This window comes from Poeciliopsis prolifica, unplaced genomic scaffold (assembly GCF_027474105.1).
Source record: "Poeciliopsis prolifica strain line A6 unplaced genomic scaffold, Auburn_PproV2 SCAFFOLD080, whole genome shotgun sequence".
Taxonomy (NCBI): domain Eukaryota; kingdom Metazoa; phylum Chordata; class Actinopteri; order Cyprinodontiformes; family Poeciliidae; genus Poeciliopsis; species Poeciliopsis prolifica.
Genome location: NW_026562455.1, coordinates 1,440,020 through 1,467,150, shown reverse-complemented (window position 1 = coordinate 1,467,150; position 27,131 = coordinate 1,440,020). Strand labels below are relative to the sequence as shown.

Genomic DNA, 27,131 nt, shown 5'->3' with positions numbered 1-27,131 from the left:
CTCCTATCAGCATGCTATTTGGAGACAAATCAGCAAAATTTCATTTTTAACTTAAAATTTTAAAAAGCAAAGCTACCTTAGTCTTAATGACACACTCAGATATTTCACTGCATGTAGAACAACTGCAGCTTTCCAAAACATGGCATACCAAGACTTTACAACTTAACTTTTTTTTTTTACCAGGATTTTGGCAGTTGCATATTTTTGCTTTGCTTCATATTTTTGTGTTAATATGCTGTGGAAGCTGAAAGCTGCTGTATTTTAACTCGACCTTATACCCTGGCATAATTCAAGACCCAAGAAGCACAGGCAGTATAATGAGATGATAAGCCATGTATGGTAACATTGTATCATGTATTAATGTAAAGAATTGGTCTTGTGTTATGAGTTGTTTCATAGAGTACAAATCATAGGAAATACAGTTATCAACAAATTAACTCAACTCAAAACCACATGATGAAGTGCAGTATTTTACAGCTTGGCTCCAGCCTAACACTAGGGGGCAGATTAACTGCTTGTCAGCTATGTGCTCCTGAGACAATATGGAGTTCAGTGAACTCCAGTTGCCTGGTGTGAGGTTAGTGAAGTTTATCCAGGCAACCTCAGGGCAAACACAGGAGAGGAAGCTCCTGCTATTGACATGAGCGAAAACTGAGCTGATCAGCAGTTATGTTCCAGAGAACAGGTAGCAGTTCCTCCATCACAACACGCTGAAACAAACATGTTCAGAAAGGCTTACAGGTCAAGCAGAACAGGAGTTTCATGTGAAACACCAGGAAGTTCAGACGGAGCCAACCCACACACAAACACAAATCAGGGTCCTTACTGAGAAGGCCCAGGCTAATATGAGGCTATTTGAAGGCTTATGTATCCTATCTACTGCTACAGCATGAGTCTACCATGTGAGGAACTGATCTATTGTTTCATTGCACCCAAAAATAAACAACAACAACATACTTTGTCTTGATATGGGATCCTGGATTGAGAGACCAGAAACAGACACTCTAAGTTAAACTAAGCACAAAGACTCAAGCGGACAGAACGAACAGAGAAGCTTTTTCAACTTTCAGGATTCTAAAGCTAACAGCTATGTCAGTTTGACTATTAATCCTACCGTTTCTGTGCAGTAAAGCAGATATTACTATTACTGTTGCAGCTGTCAATGTTGACGACATCATTAGGTTGATGAGGAACCAAACTGACTTTAGCAGCAGTCAGCTTTGTGCTATTTTATTTTTGTGACTTCAAAATTTATATTTAATGCTCATTATGAATTTAAATTGCTTAAATCTAATTACAAATGGTTTGTAATCACAGTTAAGTTTCTATGTCACCGTCTCATTTACCACAACACAATCCTGGCTTCACGTAACCTTTGCATGAATGTCTCTTTAAATGTTTGACATTTAATCTTGACCAGGCTAAAGGTAACAGGAATCAGTTAAAATTAGCTTTATTCACTTTCTAGATAGAAAACAGAGGATCATTTTAGGTTGAAATTATTTTATCCAAAAGACAGTTCTGTCCAGCAGCAGAGAACTTTGGCTAGATGAGTAGAACAGTGTTCACTCAGCTGTCACAGCAGAAGTAATAAAACCGATGATAAAGCAGTTTTTGGTTCCCAGGAGGTGGAAACCTGAAACAGAATTTTCCCTCAGGCATCGTCTCCAGGGGCCACTGAGCCTGTTGGGTACAAAAAGGTGAACTTCTTACAAGTATTATTTTGCCAAAACACAAAAATGTCTCATAATTCACTCTGAGTGTTGTAAAGTGCACACACAGCATGGAGCCAGCGTCCTGGACTAGACTGGACTGGACTGGACTGGGGCAGGTTCATGTATTACTCTGGAGCCCAGCTTTTTATGGTTGATTTTAATGACTGCTGAAAAGACAAGAGATATTAAAAGCATTGAACCAGTGACTGGTGCTGTTTAACTTTGAAGTTGGGGGTCTAATAGAATCTACTTTAACAGAATTTCAGGTAGTGTTAAGAATTAAAAAGAGGAATAACTTGATTTAGCTCGTTAATTAATTCTTTGTCCCGAATTCCTGTGTCTGTGTAAGTGTGCAGAGAGAAAAGAGCAATCATACGACGTCAGACTTCAGATATTCAGAGTTTTATCCAGAGAAAATCAATGCAAGAAGAATGTTACAATAATCATCTCACCTAGATCATCAAAAGTCCAAGACATTACAAAACAGAGACAAAGAACTGAGTAAAAAAAGACAAAAGAATAACAGAAGATGCATCCTCCGGGAAACTCTCACTCAGCACAAAGAGATTCCAACTTCTGCTGTGAAACAAACCATTTTTTATAGACTGCGTATTCTCCTCATTTAAATATATGCATTAGGAGGTGTGTTCTTTTCCTTTGTGTGGGCTGTCTTAATGTTAATTTTATTACCTCCTGCTAAAGAGCCCAAAAGCAGATATATGGCAAACCCTTCTCGTACCAGCCGCTGTCCAGTTTGATATATGATTGCAGCTGCAGCGCTATCTGTGCCTCAAAATGTTTCCACGAGAAAGTAGTTTGTATTTTTAACCAAGCTTGCACACAATGTAATGCTAAATAATGACTATAAGTTTGGATCTAATAAGTAACTAATTAAAAACATGCTTAAAGAAATATAGTTAATTCTAATATAGATAAAATTATTTATAAAAAGTTTTAAGATTCTAGTGAACTTTTGAACCATGCTCAGGAATTTGTTAATTGCCTGGCAGACAGGCTCCCCATCTAAAGAGATCCAAGGAGTCTAAGACTGTTTTCTGATTAGGAATTTCTGTAAGTTCTGAGAGTCACCAGCTGTCCCAGGTGGATCTGTATCTAAGTTTATCTTAACCTAAAAGTTAACTTATGTACTATTGTGCTACTTTAAAATTATTATTCCAACAGTAGACAGCAGAAAATCAGCAGGATTTGCCAATTCCTCAGGCTGCTAATAAAGCTAACAACTGTTAGCATCACAACAGTGACCTCCTTTATCTGAATTCTGTGCTTTTAACTGGCTGTTATGCGGATGGAACTCCTTCTCAGATCCCATGTGATACATGTAATACTGAAGCTAGCAACACCTTCTATGAAAGAAGGAAGCCATGTTGGATTTTGGAGTGAAGCCTTGGAGATGTCAAGATGAATTTCAATTAAAGGGGCATACCTGAGTATTTTTCTGACCTACCGATAGAATTTCTAACTTCCACAGGCTGTGGTAAAGCAAATATGTTAATACTGTATAATTTCTCCACGAGTCAACAAGAGCTAACTCCAAACCAGAGAAGGTAATCACAAAAACCTTATCTTTTTAAATGTCTCAAATTTTGTTGAAAAGATTTAAAATGCTTCCTGAGAATTAATCTTTTGATATCATTGTTTGTTTTTAATCCTCTAATTTAACAGAACTGAATGTGAACCAAACACAAATGTTCCAGCCAGTCAGTGAGCTAAGCAATATCACTGCTCTCTGTCTTGGTAGTGTAACAGAGTTTATGTTGTAGAATCCCACTTGCTTTATATTATCAGTGTAATGGGAAATAGCGCCCTCCTCTCTGTGTGGCTGGTTATATGTTGCTGGCCCCTGTAATGAGTGCCAGTCTATGAAAGCTGCAGGTGAGTTTCATGTATGGAAGTAAATATGTGCCATCAGGATTTGAATAAAAAATGCCTCTGAATTTTCAACGTAAAAAAATTCAGTGATAAAAAAATTTGCTCTTAAAAATTCAGTGATAAAAAATTTGCTGTTAAAAATTGAACGTCTAAAAATTCGCTGTAAAAAAATTCAACGTCTAAAAATTCGCTGTAAAAAAATTCAACGTCTAAAAATTCGCTGTAAAAAAATTCAATGTCTAAAAATTTGCTGTAAAAAAAATTCAACGTCTAAAAATTCGCTGTAAAAAAATTCAACGTCTAAAAATTCGCTGTTAAAAATTCAACGTCTAAAAATTCGCTGTAAAAAAAATTGTCTAAAAATTCGCTGTAAAAAAAATTGTCTAAAAATTCGCTGTAAAAAATTCAACGTCTAAAAATTCGCTGTTAAAAATTCAACGTCTAAAAATTCGCTGTAAAAAATTCAACGTCTAAAAATTTGCTGTAAAAAATTCAACGTCTAAAAATTCGCTGTAAAAAATTCAACGTCTAAAAATTCGCTGTAAAAAATTCAACGTCTAAAAATTTGCTGTAAAAAATTCAGCGTCTAAAAATTCGCTGTCTCAAATTCAACGTCTAAAAATTCGCTGTTAAAAATGGCAAGGTTACTTCAGGTCACAGACATGCGCAATGGACGTCAGATTCCAACACCCAGCCAATCACAAGACGCCACGTCATGGAGAAGAAATACCAGCATTAGGGAGGCTGGCGACTATGGAGGCGAACGCTAACCCAAAGGTGAGTTTAATGCTTTCATATTTCTGTAGTACATTTCATTTTGCGCCTGAGGTTTGATACATTATCTTAAAGCTCGATTTAAAACACGGGTTTGGTTTGGTCCGTTGTTAATCTTACAGCATGTAGCGCAGGCATATAACTTCTCGCTACCTCCTAGCATCCAGCCCCTCCCAGCCTTCTAGCCTCCAGCCCCTCCCCGCTGTCCCTCACCCAACTTCCCCCGTTTTATTTAAAAAGAAAGAAACTTGGATCTTTAAAGAGAACTGATGGGTGGTTGTTTGTATCTTGTCTTGGGTGAGACTGAGACAGGCGGTCTTAGTAAAGTCCAAATTTTTCGGGAGATGCTACCGCTCTCCACCATGGCCTAGCAAAGATACAGGCTTCAGATAGAAGACGCGCATCCCAGGCTGAACAGTGTCAATGAGGATGAATGAAAGCAACATGAGTTATTACATATTAACTAATGTAATAAGTTAATATGGCTGCCTTGTGTGCTTCAAGGAGGGGCTGTGAACACTTACATTAACTATACCCACAACCCCATTCTGTTCAGCTACTGTACAGTTAATGTGACTTAATTTATGAATGAATTAATGAATTTATTGTCATTACGACATTATAAAAAATACTAGTTACCTACCAAACTGTAGATTTACTTGTGTTTGATATAGTTTCTACAATTTTAACGGGAGAAGAGCACAGTAAGATTGTCATCGTTTTCGTAAAGTACGGAAGAATTCACTTATGAATGAAGCAATAAATTTATTGTCATTATAACATCATCCAAAATACTGCTTTTCTTATCTGATGAGTATTGATATAGAATATTAATTGCTACAAAACGTTGTCCTGTTACCTAGTAACACTATAAACAATCCCCTTTGTTTTCTCAGTTCATTTTAACTCATTTTGAAGAAAACATGCTTCTAAGTATGTCAGCTAACTAATTTTAGATTAAATATCATAATTTAATAATTGTGTCTGTTTTGTCATGTAAAGCACTTTAAAATGTTTTGTATATTAAATATGCTAACCACAAAAAATGTCCCTGTCTAAGGAGAAATATTTTTGAAATTTACAGAGGTGATAAAAGTTTTTGTTTTATTATTGCAATATTGTATTTACATACAATTTCGACAGAATTTTATTAATTGTACCTGAGTCGTCAATATTAGTCTATAGAAGACTCGGGTGTAATTAAAATTCCCACTATTTTGTATCTCCACAATATATTTTTGGTGACAAAGAATGTTTGAGCTATGCTAAAATTTGTCATTTTTGTTGTATTAATTGGCAAATCTTTGTGTTTTCCAGGGTGTACAAATTCCAGAAATTGTATGGAAGGACAGCGGTTTCCTCTTCACGAGTCAAACGTCACAGTACCAAACTCTAATTTGCAACTGACTGATGAACAAATGGCAGCCTAAAGAAATGCAGTAAACCCAAAAGCCACATCACCGTCTTCTGAATGTGACATTTATATTGCTGCAGTTCAGTTTTGTGAGCAGTTTTTTACCATGTGAAAGTTGTCTTCAAAATAAGACTTCCGCTCTTCAAAATGAATCATGCTTTGAATTTAATTATTTTTCACGTTACCTTTTTGTAATTATGTTCAATCAAGTTAAATTCTGTGTATAATAATTGTATAAATTGTGCTTAACATCTGACTGTATATAGGTAACTAATCATAATCAGGATTTTGTCTGATTAAATTCAAAGCATGACTTATTTTGAAGAGCGGAAATCTTCACATTTATAAAATGTAAAGGAAAATGCTGATTATGTTACCATAAATGTAAATTTTAGTGATTTTATGGAAGTTGTTACAGTGTTTAAAATTTATAATTTGATTGTTTTTTCTTAACTCAAAAGGAAGCTAATAGGTACATTTGTCCATTGTAGTACTTTAAATTTCTGGCATCATAAGAATCAGAAAGTTAGTTTGTCTTAGGTAATTTATTTTGTAATACTTCAAGCATAGATGAACTCATGCAAGTACATTCAATAAAATTTTGCATAAAAACAATTTCAGTTTCATATTTAAAACTGCCTGTACAAACAGTACGGACTCGGGCAAATGAAGTATCTACTCTGAACATTGTTATTCTAATTCCTCTAGTTTTGTCAAAATCAGATATATGATTTTGACAAAACTAGAGGAATTGAGAGTACAAATAATATACATGATTATATGAGTATGCAGAGTCATGTCTTTTTCTATCTCTTAAGTCCATCTTCAACAGCCAGGGGTTCTCCGTTGCAGGTTTTTGGAGGAGATGGTCTGGACAGCGAGAAATGGCCTTTGAAGCATTGCATATGTTATACCAGTCTAAGAGAAAAAAACATAAGTTAATGTAGTTACAGGAAAAAGTTTAAATTCCATATGGTAATTGAAGAGCTAGTGCATCAAAAACAAATACCAAAGTAAGATCAGGGTAAAAAAATATTTTTTAAAAAACGTGTTTAATACAAAGTAAGCATTAAAACATGCCAAATTCCTTTGGAAGACAATTTCTGTGTAGCTGAAGTCAATGCTTATGACTATCCCTATTTGTGTCCTAAATAGACATACATAGGCCTGGTGTGTCAAAGTCCAGTCCTGGAGGGCCGCTGCCCTGCAACTTTTAGATGAGCCTCTGCTGCACCACACCTGGATATAATAATTAGATCATTAGCAAGGCTCTGGAGACCTGATCTACACAAGGAGGAGGTAATTAAACCATTTCATTCCAGCGTTTTGTAGTGTGCCACATCTAAAAACTGCAAGACAGCGGCCCTGGAGGTCTGGAGTTTGACACATGTGACATAAGCACCAGCTATCAACCACTCACCATCACTGCCTGAAGAATATAATGTAAATGGCCCAAGCACTGTTTCAGTCACTTCTTAGTTTTCACCCAAGACAAGATACAAACAACCCAGAAAGTCGCCACCCATCAGTTCTCTTTAAAGATCCAAGTTTCTTTCTTTTTTAAATAAAACGGGGGAAGTTGGGTGAGGGACAGCGGGGAGGGGCTGGAGGCTAGAAGGCTGGGAGGGGCTGGATGTTAGGAGGTAGCGAGACGTTATATGCCTGCGCTACATGCTGTAAGATTAACAACGGACCAAACCAAACCCGTGCTTTAAATCGAGCTTTAAGATAATGTATCAAACCTCAGGCGCAAAATGAAATGTACTACAGAAATATGAAAGCATTAAACTCACCTTTGGGTTAGCGTTCGCCTCCATAGTCGCCAGCCTCCCTAATGCTGGTATTTCTTCTCCATGACGTGGCGTCTTGTGATTGGCTGGGTGTTGGAATCTGACGTCCATTGCGCATGTCTGTGACCTGAAGTAACCTTGCCATTTTTAACAGCGAATTTTTAGACGTTGAATTTGAGACAGCGAATTTTTAGACGCTGAATTTTTTACAGCGAATTTTTAGAAGCTGAATTTTTTACAGCGAATTTTTAGACGCTGAATTTTTTACAGCGAATTTTTAGACGTTGAATTTTTTACAGCGAATTTTTAGACGTTGATTTTTTACAGCGAATTTTTAGACGTTGAATTTTTTACAGCGAATTTTTAGACGTTGAATCTTTTTACGTTGAAAATTCAGAGGCATTTTTTATTCAAATCCTGATGGCACATATTTACTTCCATATTCATTCCTCAGCACACAGCACGGAAAAGTGTTAGAAACACATAAAATATAATTTTTAATAACTTACACCAATAGTGTGCGACTACTATTTACGATTTGTGTGCCTGGCACCAATTTTGTACTTTTAGTTTTGTTAATATTGTAAAACACTTTCCGTGCTAAGTTAAAGCTAACATGACGCTCTCTTGTAGTGTGCTGAGGGAAGCTGAGCCATTGCATTGATTCCAAGCCGATTTGTTCTCATTCAGGAAATAAATTGCCTATTCACCCAGAAACTCCTTGTCTTCATTAAAAACATCTACACAACGCAGAGTCGAGGAGTTACTTGGGTCGGCCTGGTACAGTGGAGTGAAGCAGAACCCGGTTACAGTAGCAACATCTGGATCTTTAAGCGTTTGTATTGATGGAGGAAACGATTGGGTTAGATTTAGGTAACAGGACTTGGTTGGATCCCCTCTGATAAACAAAAGAACCAGCAATCTTGATGAATGCTGAAAAATATTCCATCAGGTCACTGTTCTTGTTTTCCTGTGAGAACAAAGCATTAGCTTGTGGAAACTCACAAGAAAACGACAGTGCAGTCATTGACCCAGATGAATTGTTCCGTGTTGCCTTGGTTCGGACTCTGGAGTAGGGAGTTTGTATGCAATACAAACCCTATTATGTCTGCGTGTGTGTGTGCGTGTGTGTGTGTGTTTGTTTGTTTATCTAAGTTCCACTGCTGTATCAGCATAAATAATGTTATACTCTCATACTATTTTTCAGTATGAGTAATAATGAGGAAGACACCCACCCACAGACAGAAGCTTCCTGAGCAACCAAGCAGAGAGACGACGACAGTCCAAAACAGACACACAATCTGTGTGTGTGACTGATCTCAACAAACAGCCAGCAAAAATATGCACAATTATATTCCTAATGAGCATCAGGAGATGCTATAAATTATAATTTCATCTAATCTCTCACATTATTATAAGATTCAAAGATGTATTCAAAGATGTATTCCTTAGAGTTATTCTTCAGTTGTGTCCACAAAAATTATTATTATTGAATTATTGTTTCTGGTGTCTCTAATCTTCCTCTTCATCTGAACGCCATTGATTCTCTACAAGGCTTGAATTTTTCACAATGTTCTAACTTTCTGAGACTCTGAACTTTGGGTTTTCACTATCTAATAATCATCAAAATTACACAAAATAAAGGCTTGAAATATTTATATTTAAATATCAAATATATTAAATATTTGAAATATTTAACTCTGGGTAACATATAACATATAACATAACATATAATACATGAGTTTCACTTTCTGAAATAAGTGACAAAAAACAAATGTACCTATATTTTCTTCATTGCTCTTTTTTTTGTTTTGTATATGTTTTTGGAAGGCACTTTTTCTACTGTTATTGAAGGCTCATTTAATAACAGTGTGCAGTGTTTTACTGCTACAGTTTGTCCATTCTAATGAGTCAATAGACAAAATGGAAAATACAGTAGTTTTCTTTCAAAGACTTTCCATAAAACTAACTGATATAATAATAGAGCAGAAAGAAGCAACATTTTCTTCTGAATATAATCTGCACTTCTCATGCTTGTGGGAAGTTATTTGTGTTATTTGTTTATTTCGGGCTGCAAGTGGAATTCAGCAGGGGGGAATGTAACAGAGTTTATGTTGTAGAATAAACTCTGTTACTGTGTCCTTATTCATCTAGGACACATTACCGTGGATACTGCACTGACAACAACCGCGGTTAAAAACAACCGCTGTTGTTTTTAAGCCAGGTATTAAAAACAACAGCGGTGGAGGTTAGTGGAGGTAAAACGATGTGAGTGTGGGCTGAAGCTTGTCCATCCCTTTACTGCCTCGTTCTCATGCCACACCGATTCTGACCTACTTCCCCACACACAGCTCTCATTTCTCAACCAAGGTTAGACAGAGTGTCTAGGCAGAGTGACATTACCAGAGTGCGATGTGTGTGTGCATGTGGAGGCTTAGAACGGGCATGTGATGCTGCTAAAACTGGCCTTTTAAGCTCTCAACATTTTATGGAGGTATCAACATTTGTTCATTAATGCAGATGACCTACATATTTATTCCATAATTGGAGAGAATGATGTGACTAGAGAAGATTCTCCAAATATTAGTGATTGTGTTTGTCTTTGTATATCTGTCTGAGCAGACAGAAAATGTCAAGTCTTCAGTCTTGAAGACTCAAGTGATCTGATGAAGCCCGGAAAGGGTTTTGGAGAAAGATGATTCTAATAGAAAGAAAACCTGAACCAGAGGAAAGTCAGGCTTGATGGGGGTGCTCTGGCTCCCACAGGAAAGCCCCTCCATGAGGGTCCATCAGCTGCCAGTGAGGCTGGGAGTGTTGGTGTGGCAACACAAAGCAGCACAACCTGCCAGAGCTGATATGTGAGGCTGGTACTCACCTCTAAACACAGCTTGGCTCTGGAATCAACTGTGGGAGAGCTGGACATGCTGCTCTGGCGTTGCAGGCCTCTACCAGGGAATCGGGGTGGGAGGGTGGGGGTGGGGGTGGGGGTGGGGGGTCACAATCCTCTGGAATGGTGTAATGGCAAGGCTGCCACAGAAGATTCTATACTGGGTGGCTGGGTAATGTAGGCATTACTGGGGAGCTGTCATTGGAAGCTGCACAACCTGAAGTTTGATGTGTGAGGTGGATCAGCAGAGCTGCTAACTGATAGAGTCATCTAGGACATATTACCGTGGATACTGCACTGTTAACATGTCTTCATAGAGCAACAGTCTTGAGTCAGACAGTTCTTTAGATTAGCTGCAAAACTGACTGCTAATCAGTTTCCAGTTCTCAGCATCCCCATCCACTCTTTGAAGACACTTGGTTGATAGCAGCTACAGCAAAGAATATCATTTCTACTATTTTCAATTATTTGGGATGAAAATAAAGTATTTCTGAATTGAACTGAACTAAATATGTTAGTCTGTGCTTCACTGGTGATAAACAGCTAAATAGCAGTAAAAGAAGTAAAGCAGTTCATCCCATTCACACCAGTCATCTCCAGTTAAACCGTTTGGGCCTGGGCTGACCATACCTTATCCAGGGCCTCCCGCTCCACTAGGTCCTGCACTGCCACCATCTTGATCCTGCAATGAGAGAAGGAGCAACTTTTACATTCATATAGTGTAATCGTTCAACATAAATCAAACCTTTTTTTCAAAGACATAATATTTTGTCCAGCAGTCACTGATTTCACTCACACACACACACGCATATATTAATATCGGATATCAGTATTTCGGATCCCTACCTAAACCTCATGAAGCTTTCATAACAAATAAACTGAGATTGAACGTATTTGTCTCTTCTTTCTGATAATCTGCTGGCATCCCTACTTGATTATTTTGATCTAAATTACTCAATTTATTAACCATGTCTGACATTTATTATTAAATATTCAGAGCCAAATCAGGCCTGTTGTTGCACAACAGGGGAGAGTTCTAAATTAAAGGTGCAGACATGTCATTGGACTGCAGGAGAAGGAACTTTACAGCCCGATAAACCTTTATCTGTTTTCATTCCAACTCATTTTCCAAACCAACAGTCAGCACAATAAAAAGCAGTCAATTTCTGAGTGGCCCTGGATGTTTTCCATTCAGCCGTGAAGAGAGAAAGTGCTTTGTGAAGCAATTTGCCATGAAGGGAGAAGCATTCCTCTGTGAGTTGTTTGCTCTGACTTTCTCAACAAACTGCATTTAAAGATGAAGAGAAAAATAAGATAAATTGGGAATCTAACATATTTGTTCTTCTACAGTTCTGGAAGCAGTTTACACAACCCAGCATACACTTCTCCTGCAGCAGCAGTAAATGTCTGGCGAATCTACAGCGTTGCAACACTGAGTTGGTTGCACAAGGAGATGATGACTGAACTGCGTTTACCTCTCAGCGTCTAATCTGAAATCAGAAAATTAGGTTACATAAGGGTCTGTTCTCTTGATGAAATGCAGCCCCTAATAACTAGCATAGCTTAGCTTCTGTCTCAACTGTACACCCATGCAAACACACACATGTAATGGGGCCCAGTGGGTTCACTCAGGCTCAGAGACCAAACCTGGAAGAATGAATCAGAATGTCATTATGTTTCTCCTGTTGCAGCAGACAGAAGTCCCTACAGACTGCTTCCTGCTTCAGTTTGACTGAGGCTAGGTCAGTTCCAAACCATAAAACACACACACAACTAAACAGCGCACTGATCAATTTATCTGTCAGACTCACAGCTTCAGTCAGCTGACCTGCTGTATTCTAGGAACACACTGATGTGAATGAGTCAGCTGTAATCAGGTGCTGGCATAAACACTGTAACACACACACATAATTTCTCTCCTTCTGTGCTCAAGGCACAAGTGTGATGAACAGACATGCTGGCATCCTGAATGCTCTCACAAAATGAGAAAATGAGGAGAAAATGTGAAAAATTATTTTCTTTAGCAGAGGCAGGGAGAATGGACAGAGATGATGGTAAGTTGATGGAGCTGAATCCAGGACACGGCTGGAGGGAAACTTGCTAGAGGCTCAAGCAGACCTGAGTCTGAGATGGAGTTTCACCTTCATCCAGCCAGAGCTGCAATGGAAAGCATCTTTAGGTGTTAGAATGGCCTAGTCAAAGTACAGACATAAATCCAATTGATAATCTGATTTTCTTTTGGGATGGACTGATCTGCTTTTTGCCCTTCCGATACTAATATTGATATCTTAAGTCTATTATCAATCCGATAACCATACAGAAAAACAGCTGAATTGACTTTAACCATTTAGTTGTCTAAACAGACAAAAATGTACTAAATTACAAATGTATTTGATAACTCTACACCAGTACAGAACACTTAATAGCTTCACAAGCTTAGTCAAACATGTAAAAGCAACATCTTTAATTTGTTCAGTCAGTAACTATAGCAGGCAATATAAAATAAATAAAAAAACAGAAACTGACTAAATCAACTGTAACAAACCTTCTTTCAAATGGTTCAGAAAGTGCAATTAGAAATTCTAAATATAGTGAAATATAAATAGTAAAGCATGATGTTCCTCAAAGCATAGAGTTAGACTAAATAAATCTGCCGTCTTGGATCAGGCACATTGTCACTTATACCCAATCTTGGGTGTTTTTTTATGCATTGTGACCGATACAGATATCAATATGTATCAGAGTATGTCTAATTTGCTTTAATATCTTATATGCAACAATTAAAATTGATACTTACCATTATTTATCATTATTTTTCAAACAACATATTGGAAAATTTCCGGTCCTACTTTTCAAATTGTCATGTTAGACAACAGATTGTAACCAAACAAGCAGCCAATAAAAACAGCAACTCAGAAGCCAGTGAAAAGGCATGGAGACAGTTGACGCTTATTGCAGCTAATCTAACCTCTCTGCTGCTCCACATCTAAAAGCTGACTAATATCAACATTAATGCCTCACATATACATCTCAGTACAACTAAACATGTACAAGACGGAGCAACAGACCTGCATTCAGACTGCTGAGCAACCTCTGTGTATGAAATATGAGGTTAGTGAGATCACAAGGACACTTTACCACTCCCACTGTAGTCAGCAACTTCAAACACTCCTATAAAGAAGCATTACTGTTGGCTGAGGGTCAAAGGCAGCGCAGCTGGAACTGACCTGACATCGCCGTGCATCAACACACTTCCACCTTTATCCAGAGGTCAACAGAATGAGCTCTGTCTGAAGGGAAAAGATCTGACCCAAATCATACTCTGACTCAGAGTATACTCAAAATAAATAACTCAAAATGAACATAAATATAGTCAAGGGCAAGCAACACACTCACATGTGCATGCCCACACATTCACACACACACACACACACACACAAATCTTATGATTACATAAAATACCAACAGGAAGTAGATTTATCTTGAGTGTTGCTCTGACAACACAGATTAGTTATAATATCTGTTGGTGCTGCAGAGATATAAACACAGTTATAAAGTCAAATCAAATGTCTTCGGTACATGTCAGATTACAGCAAGCCTGAGGACAAACACAAGGTTGTATAATCAACAAGATGAGCTGCTGGGTTCTCTGCTGGGCTGTGCTGGCCTGTGATGAGAAGTTCACACGTTTCAGCTTCAGACTCACATGGAGTTGTTCCTCTTTCCTAGATCCTCTTCTGTATCAGAATCACTTAAAGTCCTGACAAAAACTCTCAATTTCAGGAAATAATAGCATGACAGTTAGATGTAATAAAATTCTATGTGTATCTGTGTGTGATTGTCCTTGTATTTGACAAATTTTAAGGACAATTTGTGTTGTGGGGCCCAAAGTTCAGGACCTATAAGAAGCAGTTCTGCTTTGGGTTAACAAACTCTTTTCAAATTTTTCAGAGATGTCCAGTTTGAACATGAAGAGTGTTCATGCTCAAACATGAACACTCTTCATGTTTGAAGAGTTGCTCCGTCCTCACGAAGAGTTTCCTTCCATTAATTGCAACACATTTTATTATGTGAAATCAATACATATTATAACCACAAGCATTAGTCAAAGTTAAAACCTGAAGCGGGATAAACAATGAATGCCTTCTATGCACATGATGCCATTAGGATCCATCCTAAGAAAGTTTAATATCCTGCTTCACTGCTTTTCTGAGGATATAAAGGCTCAATATATATATATATTTAAGATCATATACAGATCAAAGTCGGGAACACCCCCAAAGGTGGTGGAGAATGTCTGAGCTAAGATCCTGTGGGACTTCCAGATCCAGACAGACAATGACAATGGTAAGAGCGAACCAACTGGCCATTGTCGTAGTGGATAAACAACCGAGGAAAACCGTTGTGGTGGATGTAACAAAACCAAGTACCTGCAACATCAGGAAAAATTACCATGAGAAACTGGAGAAATACCAGGGCCTCAGGGAGGAACTGGAAAAGACCTGGAAGGTGAAGACCTCAGTGGTGCCTGTGGTCATCGGGGCCCTCGGGACAGTCACCCCAAACTGGAGCAGTGGCTACAACAGATCCCAGGAACAACATCGACATCTCAGTCCAGAAATGTGAAGTCCTAGGCACAGCCAAGATACTGCGCAGAACTCTCAAGCTCCCAGGCCTCTGGTAGAGGACCCGAGCTCAGAGGACAAGAACCACCCACGATGAGTGAGAAGGGAATGGTACCCAAAGTGGGTCCTGGAGGGTTGTCATCCTGCATGTTTTCTTTCTCTCACTGATGGTAGTAACAACCTTCTTGTTCTCCTAATGAGCCATCATTGAACCAGGGAGACAAGCAGGATGCCGGCCCTCCAGGACCCACTTTGGGCACCACTGGTTTGATGAATTTACAGTTAAACTGTAAAGTGACCTGCAGATGGAATAATCAATGCTTCCCTGGTATCTACAGTCCAAAGGGTCAACACGTTCAGTTTTGATTGTTCAACATTGAATCAAGGTTCATTTGAAAAGTAGCTGCTTCAGTGTTCAGGTCTGCACATCTCCTGGCTCAAGCACACAGAAGCCAAATCTGGTTGTGAATAAAATCTCAAAGAAAGAACTGAGACAGATGACCCAGGTGGCCCATCCTGGGTGTACATTTTATTTTTCAACTCTCCCACAAATCTGTAGCTCAGCGTTCAGGAAGAGCAAAACAGATGTCATGGTCAGACAGCAGAGAAGAGATGAGTGTGTCCTGTAACACACACCCATCTCAATGTGACCCCTCAGCATGACCCCGCCGGCACTGCATACTGGGTGAAAGCTCAACTCCTCTTAGGATTGTGACTGGTTAATTATTATATTGATTGTTCAACATATACAAATAACTGCTATGTAAGAAACTGTTTTCCTCACAGAGTAAAAAGCCTTTCTGACATAGTTTATCTTCAGAATAGCATACATTTTGGCAATCTGTAATCAGCCAATCTTCTCTATCTCCACAAAGGTCTGAAAATCAGTTACTGCTCTCTTTTACTCTGCTGTGAGTGAGGACTGACACCAGGTGATGTCTGCACCATTTTTACCCGAATGTGGGCCAAAATCAGAATCAGCATTTCAGGCTTTTTAAAGATTGAGATTGGCCAGAAAACTGCAATCAGTGAATTCTGACAGAAACAGCAATCTTACACAGATACCAGGAGAAAGTTTTAGCTCATTAATTATTGGAAATTCAGGCCCATTGTGCCATTGTAAAGCTCTGACAGGAACCTTTATGTCCCTATCAGATTAAATTAATTCGCATATAATGCTGTATTTGCCACCAAACAGTGGGACTTCAGAAACACACTGCAGGCTGAACCCGGACAGACACTTCACTGCCTCTGTATTCAGGGACACATGAAAGAGCTTTACAGCAGCTCTACAGCAATTATAGATGGGTCAGGCCAGAACTGCAGACTGAAAATAGAACCTCAAGTCGGACACTTCTTTAAACACTCCCAACTGGCTGACTCAATCTGGAACGGACAAACTGGGATTATCACTTCAGACAAGCTCACAAGGTCTTACGTCATATTTGGAAAAACAGACAGCAAACAAACACAGGACTATTTGGTAGGTCAAAAGTTTTGATCCCATGTAGGAAATGAGTTATGAAATAAGAAAGCTAATCATAACTTCATTGGGCAATTCATTAGATACACGTCTTTAATCATGTCTTCAGCGTCCAGACATGATTAAAGAACAACATCCTGCTGAAGGTTAAGCTGAACATCAGAATGGGGAAGAGACAATGTGAGTATTTCACAACCTGCAGATCTCTTGGGAATTCACACACAAACATCTTTCAGGTTCACAGAGAAATCTGCTTTTAGAAAAAATTAAACATAGAGCAGAACACCGCATGGTCAAAAATGTGTGGTGGATTTCTGTGGTCAGAAAGCATGTTTACAATGACAGAAATGTGAAATTTACACCAGTAAATGCTGCTAACTGCTAAGGTATGCAGAACATAATCTCTGCACATCAAAATTAGAGAAAGTTCAAATTTGGAGTGAACAACATGAAAGCATTTATCAATGATTCAGAAGCTGCTGTCATGGTTTAGAGGATATTGCAACACTTTGGGCCCGTTGGTCCCGACTCAGCATATTTTCACCCCAACAAGCAACCTGAGTTACTGACAATATGACCCCAGTAGTACCATCCAGCTGGGTTATGCTGCTTTCTTGAAAAGTACAGTGACCTTCAGTGACCTTTGATGATCTCTACAGTCAGATCCCAGTCCAACAGAGAAGCTCTAAATTTTCTTAATGCAGAACATCATGAATGTGAAGCCAGCAGATGAGCAGTGATGCTCATCATAATATCCACCTTCATCATTTATTCAACACGAGTCATTTTAAAGATGATGAATCCAACATAATCTGATTGGTAAAAAAATTAACGCCCTAATCCCAAACACAAAGGAATTAAAGGAAAAGTCAAGTTTATAATAAACATGTCTGTCTGCATGTGTGTGTGTGTGTGTCCTTCAAATAACCAAGCACTTCCTTCTGCTGTGTGTATTCACACAGGTAGACTGGGAGTGAGCAGAGCAGCAGCATGTTTAGCCAGTCAGGCCAGTTTCATTCCAACTGGATAACAACCGGTGTTATGTACACAGCATGAGTCCACTCAGAGAAACCATTTGTTCAACTGGATCTGAACCTGAGGAGGAGATTCAAATAAAAACAGAACTAATAATTCCAGAAACCAGAACTGTGTGCGACGGCCAAAGAGTCGGTTCTCCTTAATGTGACATGACGAGATGAGACGTGTTTGAAGGTGTTAATATTGGAGCGACTTCCAATGATTCTACAGGCTGTGGTAGAAATGGAGCAGACTGCTTGATCCGCTAGAAGTCCGTCAGACTCCTCTGAGAGGAGAAATCCAAACCATTCACAAATAAAATAAAGTCAAATTTTTTTATTTTATCTGTTACCTACAAACAATAAAATTTCAACAAAAGCAGAAACAGGTATAAAACTAGGACTCTTAAATCACCCATTCCAAAAGTAAAAGTGATAATTGTATGTTGGTTTTCTCTGCAGCAGCAGGCGGCTTTGATGAGACGACAGTGACGTCTTTGCTCCATGATCCAAGCTCAAGTCTTCGCATTCCTTGGTTTCTGTCAGAAAGTTCCTGAGGTGTTTCTGACAGTGACTCACACTGACCCCTCAGCAAGGAGGTGTCCAAAATGTTTGGCACATGAGCCAAAAGTACTGTGGGGCCAAGAAAATGTTTTTAAAAACTAAAATCACCAAAAGGTTGTCATATTTTTACCTGCTCAACAATAAGCTAAGCATTGTTGTGCTTACCCTAAGTAAACAATCAGACAATTAGAGGGTAACTCGGTTTTTTTTTTTTGGAGGTCATAGTTGTAAATCTTCAAATGATTTCTGCATGATTCCTTGTTAATTGAAAAGCTTTCAGTTTGCTTATTATTCTGAGCTTGACTGAAGAAAACAATAAAGCAAGATCTAAGTCTGTCTACATTTGAAAACCCTATCTGTATTTAGACAAGTTTTAATACAGAAATTAAAAGCAGATTTGGCTGCATCAACATGTACGTTAAAGTCATAAATACAGTAGTTGTGGTTGTTGAACAATGGACAAAATTGAGATTGCAAAGGTGTTTCCAGTCCATAAAAGCAAAGATGAACAAATTACAGGCCGATATCACTGCTACCACAATTTTCAAAAAATTTTGAAAAAATATTCACAAAAAGGCTGGGACTCCTTTCTTAATAAAAATAATATAATGAGCGAGCACCAGTATGGCTTCAGGAACAACTGCTCCACAACTTTAGCTGTGATGGAGTTTGTGGAGCACATTGCTGCAGCAATTAACCAGAAGCTTAATACTGTAGGTGTCTTTATTGACCTCTGCAAAGCATTTGATACTCTTGACCATGCACGATTATTAGGGAAATGTGAATTGTATGACCTAGGAGGGGTTACATATTAGGGGTTAAAAAGCTATTTGAGTAATAGACTACAATATGTACGAATTAACAACATAAAGTCACAAACAGACAAAGTAACATGTGGTTTTCCACAACGCTCAGTTCTAGGACCTAAATTATTTATACTTTATTTAAATTATATTTTTGCAGTATCTAGTATTTAAAAGTTTACAATGTTTGCAGATGATGCAAATAAATTTTTTCTGGAAAAAATATGGATGAAATAATTAAAATAGTAGAAAAAGAGCTAGTAGAGTTAAAAATATGGTTTGACTACAATAAGTCGTCGTTAAATGAAGGAAAAACTAAATTTATGGTATTCTCTGGTAATCGGACTTATAATAATGTACAGTTATGCATAAATGGAGTTGAAATTGAAAGAGTCTATGAGACAAAATTTTTAGGGATCATTATAGACAATACACTTAGTTGGAAGCCTCATATGCAATATATTAGAAACAAAGTTGCAAAAACTATTGGAATACTGTTTAAAATGAAATATTTAATAAATGTTAAAGGCTTGCATATTATTTATTCCTCTTTGGTTATGCCTTATTTGTGTTATTGTTCAGAAGTCTGGGAAATGCAAGTGAAACAACTATTGATATATTAGTTAAGCTGCAAAAAAAAAGCTATAAGGCTCGTTAATAAGATGGGATACCCGGAACCAACTGATAAACTCTTTAGTCAAAGTAATATTTTCAAATTTTAAGATATTGTTTTTATAAAAATACTGAAAGTAATGTTTAAAGCATTGAACAAAAGTCGTCCTTCAGGTATTCAGAAATTATTTAAATTAAGAGATAATAAATATAATTTGCGAGGTTTGTTTATATTTGAATGTGCAAAAGAGAAGAGCCAGATAAAGTCTAGATGTGTTTCAGTTATTGGTGTGAAACTGTGGAATGAACTGAATGATGAATTTAAGTTATGGCCTTTCTTGGTGAATTTTAAAAGAGATTTAGAATGTAAAATGATAAAATCTTACGCTATTATTTAGATTTATATATGTATTGCGAATATATCCTGGTAGTTAGGGATATCAAAGTCAAATACACCGAGGGCCAAAAAAACAAATTTGCTACAAGCCGAGGGGCAGCTTGGGTCTACATTTATTAAAATATATTGAAATGATTGCACAAAGCCTATTGAAACAAAACTTAACATAGTGTATCTTATTTAATAATTAAATGAATAAAGCAATATTTTCTTATGGCTCTGTCAGTAATTTAAACAGAAAACATGTTCAACAGGCAAACAACAGAAAAATTAAATGTTTTAAAAAACAAAATATGTTTCTTAATATCAAGATAAATACATAAATTAAAATACATGCAGTATAATCTGAAAATATATTATTGTGCTGCTCTATGATGTGCATATTCTTGTCTTTGTGTTTCTGAGAAGTTTGATAATGCCTTCTAGACTTAGTAACTTGTTACTAGTTACTTGATTTGGAAAGAAACTAAGTTACATTAAAAGTAACTCTTTTAGTTACTTTGAGCAATTGCTGACAACGACACTGTGTCAGCAGTGCCACCTGTGAAAATCACATTGATCTTTGCCAATACTCAATTGTAAGTAACATCAACAATGTGTCTCCAGTTATAAGGTTGAACTGGAGGAGAGATTGTTTAATGGTTACAATGGTACAAAAAAACTTTAGTAATTTGTACATGTTTTTATGTGGTCCACTCTTGTATGGAAAACTCTAAGAAGGATTTTAAAGTTCCCCCCATACTCCCAGCCTTCAGGTTGTGCGTTAAGGCCCTACAACTCAGATGTCCCGATGCACAGATTAGTGACACCTATTTTAATATTAATAATTATAATGATGTTTAGTTGCACAACTTTACAGACTTGTTCATTCATAGCTGTTTTCATGTTTATTGTGCTGTTCATAATTACTCTTCAAAGCCAGAACCATTGCAGTACCTAAACAAAACAAATACAGAAAAAATGACCCATTTTCAACTACTTAATTATAAAACCCTAGAAGAAATTATAAGTCAATTAAGTTCAAGCTCCTGCTGTCTGGATGTCCTACCCACACATTTCTTTAAGAAAGTCCTGCCTGTTATTCTTACTGATCTCATCCAAATAGTAAACTCTTCACTCACATCAGGTGTTTTTCCCCAGGCCTTGAAAACAGCAGTCATTAAACCACTGTTAAAAAAGAACAACCTGGACAAATCACTATTGCAGAATTACAGGCCGATCTCAAACCTCCCATTCATCAGCAAAGTTATTGAAAAAACTGTGTGTAAACAATTAAATAGTTTCCTCATGATGACCAACTGCTTTGACACTTTCCAGTCTGGTTTTTGTGCTCACCACAGCACGGAGACTGCCCTCGTAAAAGTATTCAATGATATCCATATAAATACAGACTGTGGGAGAACCACAGTGCTGGTTCTGTTGGACCTCGGTGCAGCTTTTGACACTGTTGACCATGACATATTACTGAATCGACTGGAGAGTTGGGTCGGACTCTCCGGTTCGGTGCTCGACTGGTTTGAATCTTACGTAAAGAACAGGGATTTCTTTGTTTCAATTGAAAACTTCTCATCAAAGAGGTCAAAGGTCACATGTGGGGTACCCCAAGGTTCAATCTTAGGACCCCTCTTATTTAATATTTATATTCTCCCACTAGCTCAGGTTATAACAGGACATAATATTAGCTACCATAACTATGCAGATGATACTCAGCTCTACATTATGATGTCACCAGGTGACTCTGAACCCATCCAATCACTGAATAAATGTTTAGAACAGATAAATGTGTGGATGTGCCAAAACTTTCTCCAGCTGAACAAAAACAAAACTGAAGTCAATATTTTTGGACCTAAAGAGGAACGATCTAGAGCTATAGATCTAGAGTCAATGCAGAGCTTCAGTTATTACAACTAAAAACTAGCGATCAGCCCGAAACCTGGGAGTCGTGATGGACTCGGACTTGAACCTTGCGAGCCACATTAAGACAATTACAAAGTCGGCCTTCTATCACCTGAAGAACATCTCCAGGATTAGAGGACTAATGTCTCAGCCAGATCTAGAGAAACTCATCCATGCGTTTATCTTTAGTCGCATTGATTATTGCAACAGCGTCTTCACAGGCCTGTCCAACAAATCAATCAAACAGCTGCAGTTGATCCAGAAGCTGCTGCTCCTGTTCTCACTAAAACCAGGAAGATAGAGACATAACAGCAGTTTTAAAGTCCCTCCACTGGCTCCCTGTAGCTCAAAGAATAGATTTTAAAATATTGTTGTTAGTTTATAAATCACTGAACGGTTTAGCACCACAATACATCAAAGATCTGCTGTTGTTGTATCAACCTTCCAGACTTCTCAGGTCTTCTGGTTCTGGTCTGCTCTGCATCCCCAGAACCAGAACCAAGAGAGGAGAAGCAGCTTTCAGCATCTATGCACCAAAAATTTGGAACAAACTTCCAGAAAACTGTAAAACAGCAGAAACCCTGACTTCTTTAAAATCGCAATTAAAAACACACCGGTTTAGAATTGTATTTGAAATGTAATATGTAACAATGTATTGTCTATTATATGATGCATGACTGTGTTCTTGTGTTTATGATGTAAAGCACTTTGAAATGCCTTGCTGCTGAAATGTGCTATACAAATAAAATTTGATTGATTGATTAGTCTAGACTTTTACGGTTTTCTGGAGCGCAACGTGAAGCTTGATATCATTCACAGCAAATATATTAACTTGACATGAACAAAGACACAGCGGGACGGATCATTCAGGAAATGATGGACTAAAACTAACTGGATGTCAGACAAATTCTGGGTTTATGTCTGCTTATTAAGTCCAAAAACCACAACCCGTGACTCATTAAATCTACAAGCGACTTAAGAAAAAACAAGCCCAAAGCTGCAATAAACGGAATTGGCAACCGAAACTCAAAATAGTTCCTTTGCAGCAACAAAATGCACATCTCCGTCCATTGTTTCTGTCGCTACTGACAGTGTTGCATAGAAACTGTGGTTACTCCCCAGGAGGCGTAGAGGAAATAAAATTACAAAAGAAAATAGTCACTCAAAGTAGTTTCGATAAGTAACTGTAGTCTATCTGACTACTTGATTTGAAATAGAAACGCATTTCAGTTACTCGTAACTGAAAAAAGTGGACATCACTGTCTGCCTCCCACCCGGCCTGAAACCCTCTGTTCTCAGCGTCCACTAAACGTTTCGCCATTTTTTTTTTTAAACTTTATTTTTATTTATTTTTAAACAAGTAGGTATACAATTACAGAACAAAACAAAACATGAGGGCTAGGACAGGTGACAGTCAACCATACTGAAAAAAAATATATATATATATTTATCTTGCATTTTCATAAGTATTACAAAGTATTAAGTCCTGTATCAGGAGAAAAACAAAATAAAATAAAAAAAATGTGAACGGGCAAAGAACCCCATTTGCCCGCTCAGGTGGGGCAGATTCCCACAAATCACTGTTAGTCCCCTCTGGCAATGAACCATTCCCACCCCTCCAAATTTGCATCCATGCCTCTGACGTAATTATCACATCCGCTTCTTTTTCCCATCGCTCTTTTATATAGTCAGTTGAGTTTTTATTCATTGATCTTAAATTTCTATAACATTTGCCAATAATTCCTCTTATAGGTTTACCAGCATATGAATCAATAAAAAGTTGTATTATTCCTGGAGTTGTCTCCAAGTCAGAAATTCTCATTTCCTTTCTTAGGAAACTACGGACCTGCAAGTAACGATAAAAGTCCTCCTTACCCACCTCATAGGTCCGGCATAACTCCTCAAATTTCAGTAATACCCCGTTTTTAACTATGGTGCAGAATGCGGTGATTCCCTGTCTTACCCACCTTCTATATTTATGATCTATCGATGCCGGGAGAAAATGCGGGTGGTACGCAGGCCAGCCCAACACCCCTATCTGTCTGTAAAGATTAAACTTTCTGACCAACCCTGCCCATACCTTCAGGGAGAAGCTCAGGCACAGATTTTGCAACTGATATACCTGGGGCAACCCGTCTAGACAGCCCAATACTGACTGTATAGGAAAGTTCAGCAAGGAGAGTTCAATGTCTTTCCATTTAGCCTCATAGGCCGGGCTACACCAGCGTACCAAGGGTCCACACTGGGCTGCCATGTAATAATCCGCCAGGTGAGGCAAACCCATACCCCCTCTATCCCTAGGCAGCTGCAGGGTCAGGTATCTCACTCTTGGCCTTTTATTGTTCCAAATAAACCTTGAGAGATGTTTATCCCATTCCCTAAATTGTTTTACTGGGACCTCCACCGGGAGTGCTTGAAATATATACAGTAGTCTCGGAAGGACATTTATCTTTTTTGCTCGGATTCTGTTACCAATGTCAAGGGGAAGCAGGCTCCACCTGGCCAGATCCTCATATATTTTCTTATTTATGCATTTATAATTAACATCATATAATTGAGCTAAATCTTTTGTTAATATGATCCCCAAGTATTCCACTTGTAATTGATTCCAATTAAATTGGCAACTATTCATTAACTGTTTCGATGGCCTAAAATTGAATATTGAGTTTATAGCCGGAAAGTTTGCCGTATGATTCCAGAATATCCATGAGCACTGGAGTACCAGATTCAGGGTTTTTAATCATTACTAAGAGATCATCTGCATATAGGCATAATTTGCTCTCCACACTCCCTATTGTCACCCCCTCCAAAGCAGACTCCTCCCCAACAACCTGAGCCAGTGGTTCAATAAAAAGATTAAAAAGTAATGGGCTTAAGGGGCAACCCTGTCTACATCCTCGTTGTAGTATTATTTGATTCGAGAGGCTTCCGTTAATTTTGATTCTTGCTTTTGGCGAAGAATATATAGTTTTTATGCAGTGAATGAATCTCTCACCAAATCCGAATCTCTTCATTACCTCAAACAAAAATTCCCACCCCACAGTATCATACGCCTTCTCGGCATCTGAACTAAAAAGAACTGCACTTGATTTTTCTTTGATTATGTGGTCAATAACATGAATGGCCCTCCTTATACAATCATGTGTTTGTCTATTACCGATAAAACCTGTCTGATCCTCGTCTATTAGAGAAGGCATCAGAATACTTAATCTCTTAGCTAATATTGCAGCATATAGTTTATAGTCTATATTTAACACGCTAATTGGTCTATATCCTTTAGGGTCTGTTCTGTCCTTCCCCACCTTTGGTATAACTGATATAAAAGCCTCTTGCCATGATGGTGGGAGAGCACCCCCTCCCAGAGTGTAATTAAAGGATGCCTTCAACAGTGGAATAACCGATTCCTTCATAGCCTTATACCACTCAGGGGGGAACCCATCACAGCCTGGTGATTTACCGGTCTTAAGGTGTGATATCCCCCAGTCAACTTCCCCAGCTGATATTTCTGCCATTAACTTGTCATTTTGTTCTTTTCCTAATGATGGAAGATCCAATGAGTTAAGAAACTTTTGAATTATTTGGTTATCTATTTTGTCTGGCTGTGTGTACAGAGATTCATAATACCTTTCAAATACGTTCTGAATTTCATTAAGTTTATTCGTTATGTTGTTAGTCCTGGGGTTCCGAATCTTATAAATCGTGTTTTCCGCCTGTTGCTTCCTAAGCCTCCACGACTGCACCTTAGCAGCTCTAGGTCCTGCATCATAATATCTTTGTCTCATATATTTAAGTTTTTTTTCAATTTCTTCACTCAAAATTTTGTGGATCTCCTGTTTAATAGGCCTCATGTCCTCCAGTATGGATGGGCTCTTATTAATTGAATGCTGCTGCTCCAATCTTTTTAAGTTTTCCTGTAAGTCTGTTAACTTCTTCATTCTAATCTTCAAATTCGCACATTTTGCAATTATTTTACCCCTCATATATGCTTTAGCCGCATCCCACAGAATTGTAGGGCTAACTGTTCCGTTGTCATTGAATTCTAAGTACCTTTTAAATTCTTCTGTCATTTCGTTTTTGAATGCAGCGCTGTTTAATAGGCTTGTGTTAAGCCTCCATAGAGTATTTTTAGTGTGCCTAATTAAATTAATTTTCATATTTAGACCAGAATGATCAGAGATGTCTCTTTGGCCTATTATACAATCTTTTACTCTGTGAAGGTCTCTATTAAACATAAAGAAATAATCAATTCTTGTATGCACATTATGTCTAGTAGAGTAAAAGGTAAATTCCCGGTCATGTTTATGCAAATATCTCCATACATCTATGAGTCCCAATTCTTGAATGAGTTTTTTAAATTGCTTTTCTAAGTGAGTCCTTCGTCGTTCTCTGCTCGTCGTATCCATCTTTGGATTTAGGAGTAAGTTAAAATCTCCTGCACATATACATGTGCCACTTGCTTCTGTGGCCACAAGGCTAAGAACTTCCTTAAAGAAGTCCACACTACTACCAGGAGGTGCATATATATTACATAGAGTGACCTCTTCCTGTTCCAACCTCCCCTTTACCAATACAAATCTTCCCTCTTTATCTTTGTGTTCTGAAATAAGATCAAATCTGATATTGTTAGATATTAGAATAACCACCCCTCTTTTTTTCCCAGATCTGTGGGAAGCAAAATATGTCTTTCTATAACCTAATTTCTTAATTTTCTCATGTTCATCATCAGATAAATGTGTCTCCTGTAAGAAGCCAATAACCACCTGCTCTCGCTTAAGCTTCGAGATAATCTTGCTTCTTTTTATGGGATTCTTGATACCATTCACATTCAAAGTCAATATATTATGAAACATATCCTCCAAACATCAACATGTTTTTACCCACCTGCGAACCAACACTCCCAGCCCTCAGAACACACAACAAACAAAAATACTTCAAAAAAAAACTTTAAAAAAAAAATAAATAAATAAAAAAATAACAATGAACAGGTCTTCCAAATAAGAGGATCCTTTATCCCTCTTACTGTAGGGAAAACTGCCACTACGTGGGGCCCCTGCTTAGTTGCCTACTTAAAGAAAGGAAACTGAAAAAACTAATGTAAGAGTCACCTGCATCGATTCTTCATCAACCTGGGTGGAAGTCACAGTCCCCACCATATTCCTGTGCAGAACCGATCACCCAGAACTTTAAATAGTACTTATCAGCCAACCCGGGGGTCTAGCTGTTGGGCGGGCTGAAGTTTCCTCAGTAGGGAGAAGAAAAAAGATT

General features: G+C 37.9%; 1 protein-coding gene across 1 annotated transcript in view; it reads right to left on the bottom strand.

Moving 5' to 3' along the window:
- eepd1 (endonuclease/exonuclease/phosphatase family domain containing 1) overlaps positions 1-27,131 on the bottom strand; it is a 51,523-nt gene that overhangs the window by 3,547 nt on the left and 20,845 nt on the right. Inside the window, exon 2 of the mRNA XM_055021856.1 lies at positions 11,101-11,152. Coding sequence (XP_054877831.1) covers positions 11,101-11,152 — 52 coding nt within the window. The remainder of the gene's footprint in view (positions 1-11,100; positions 11,153-27,131) is intronic.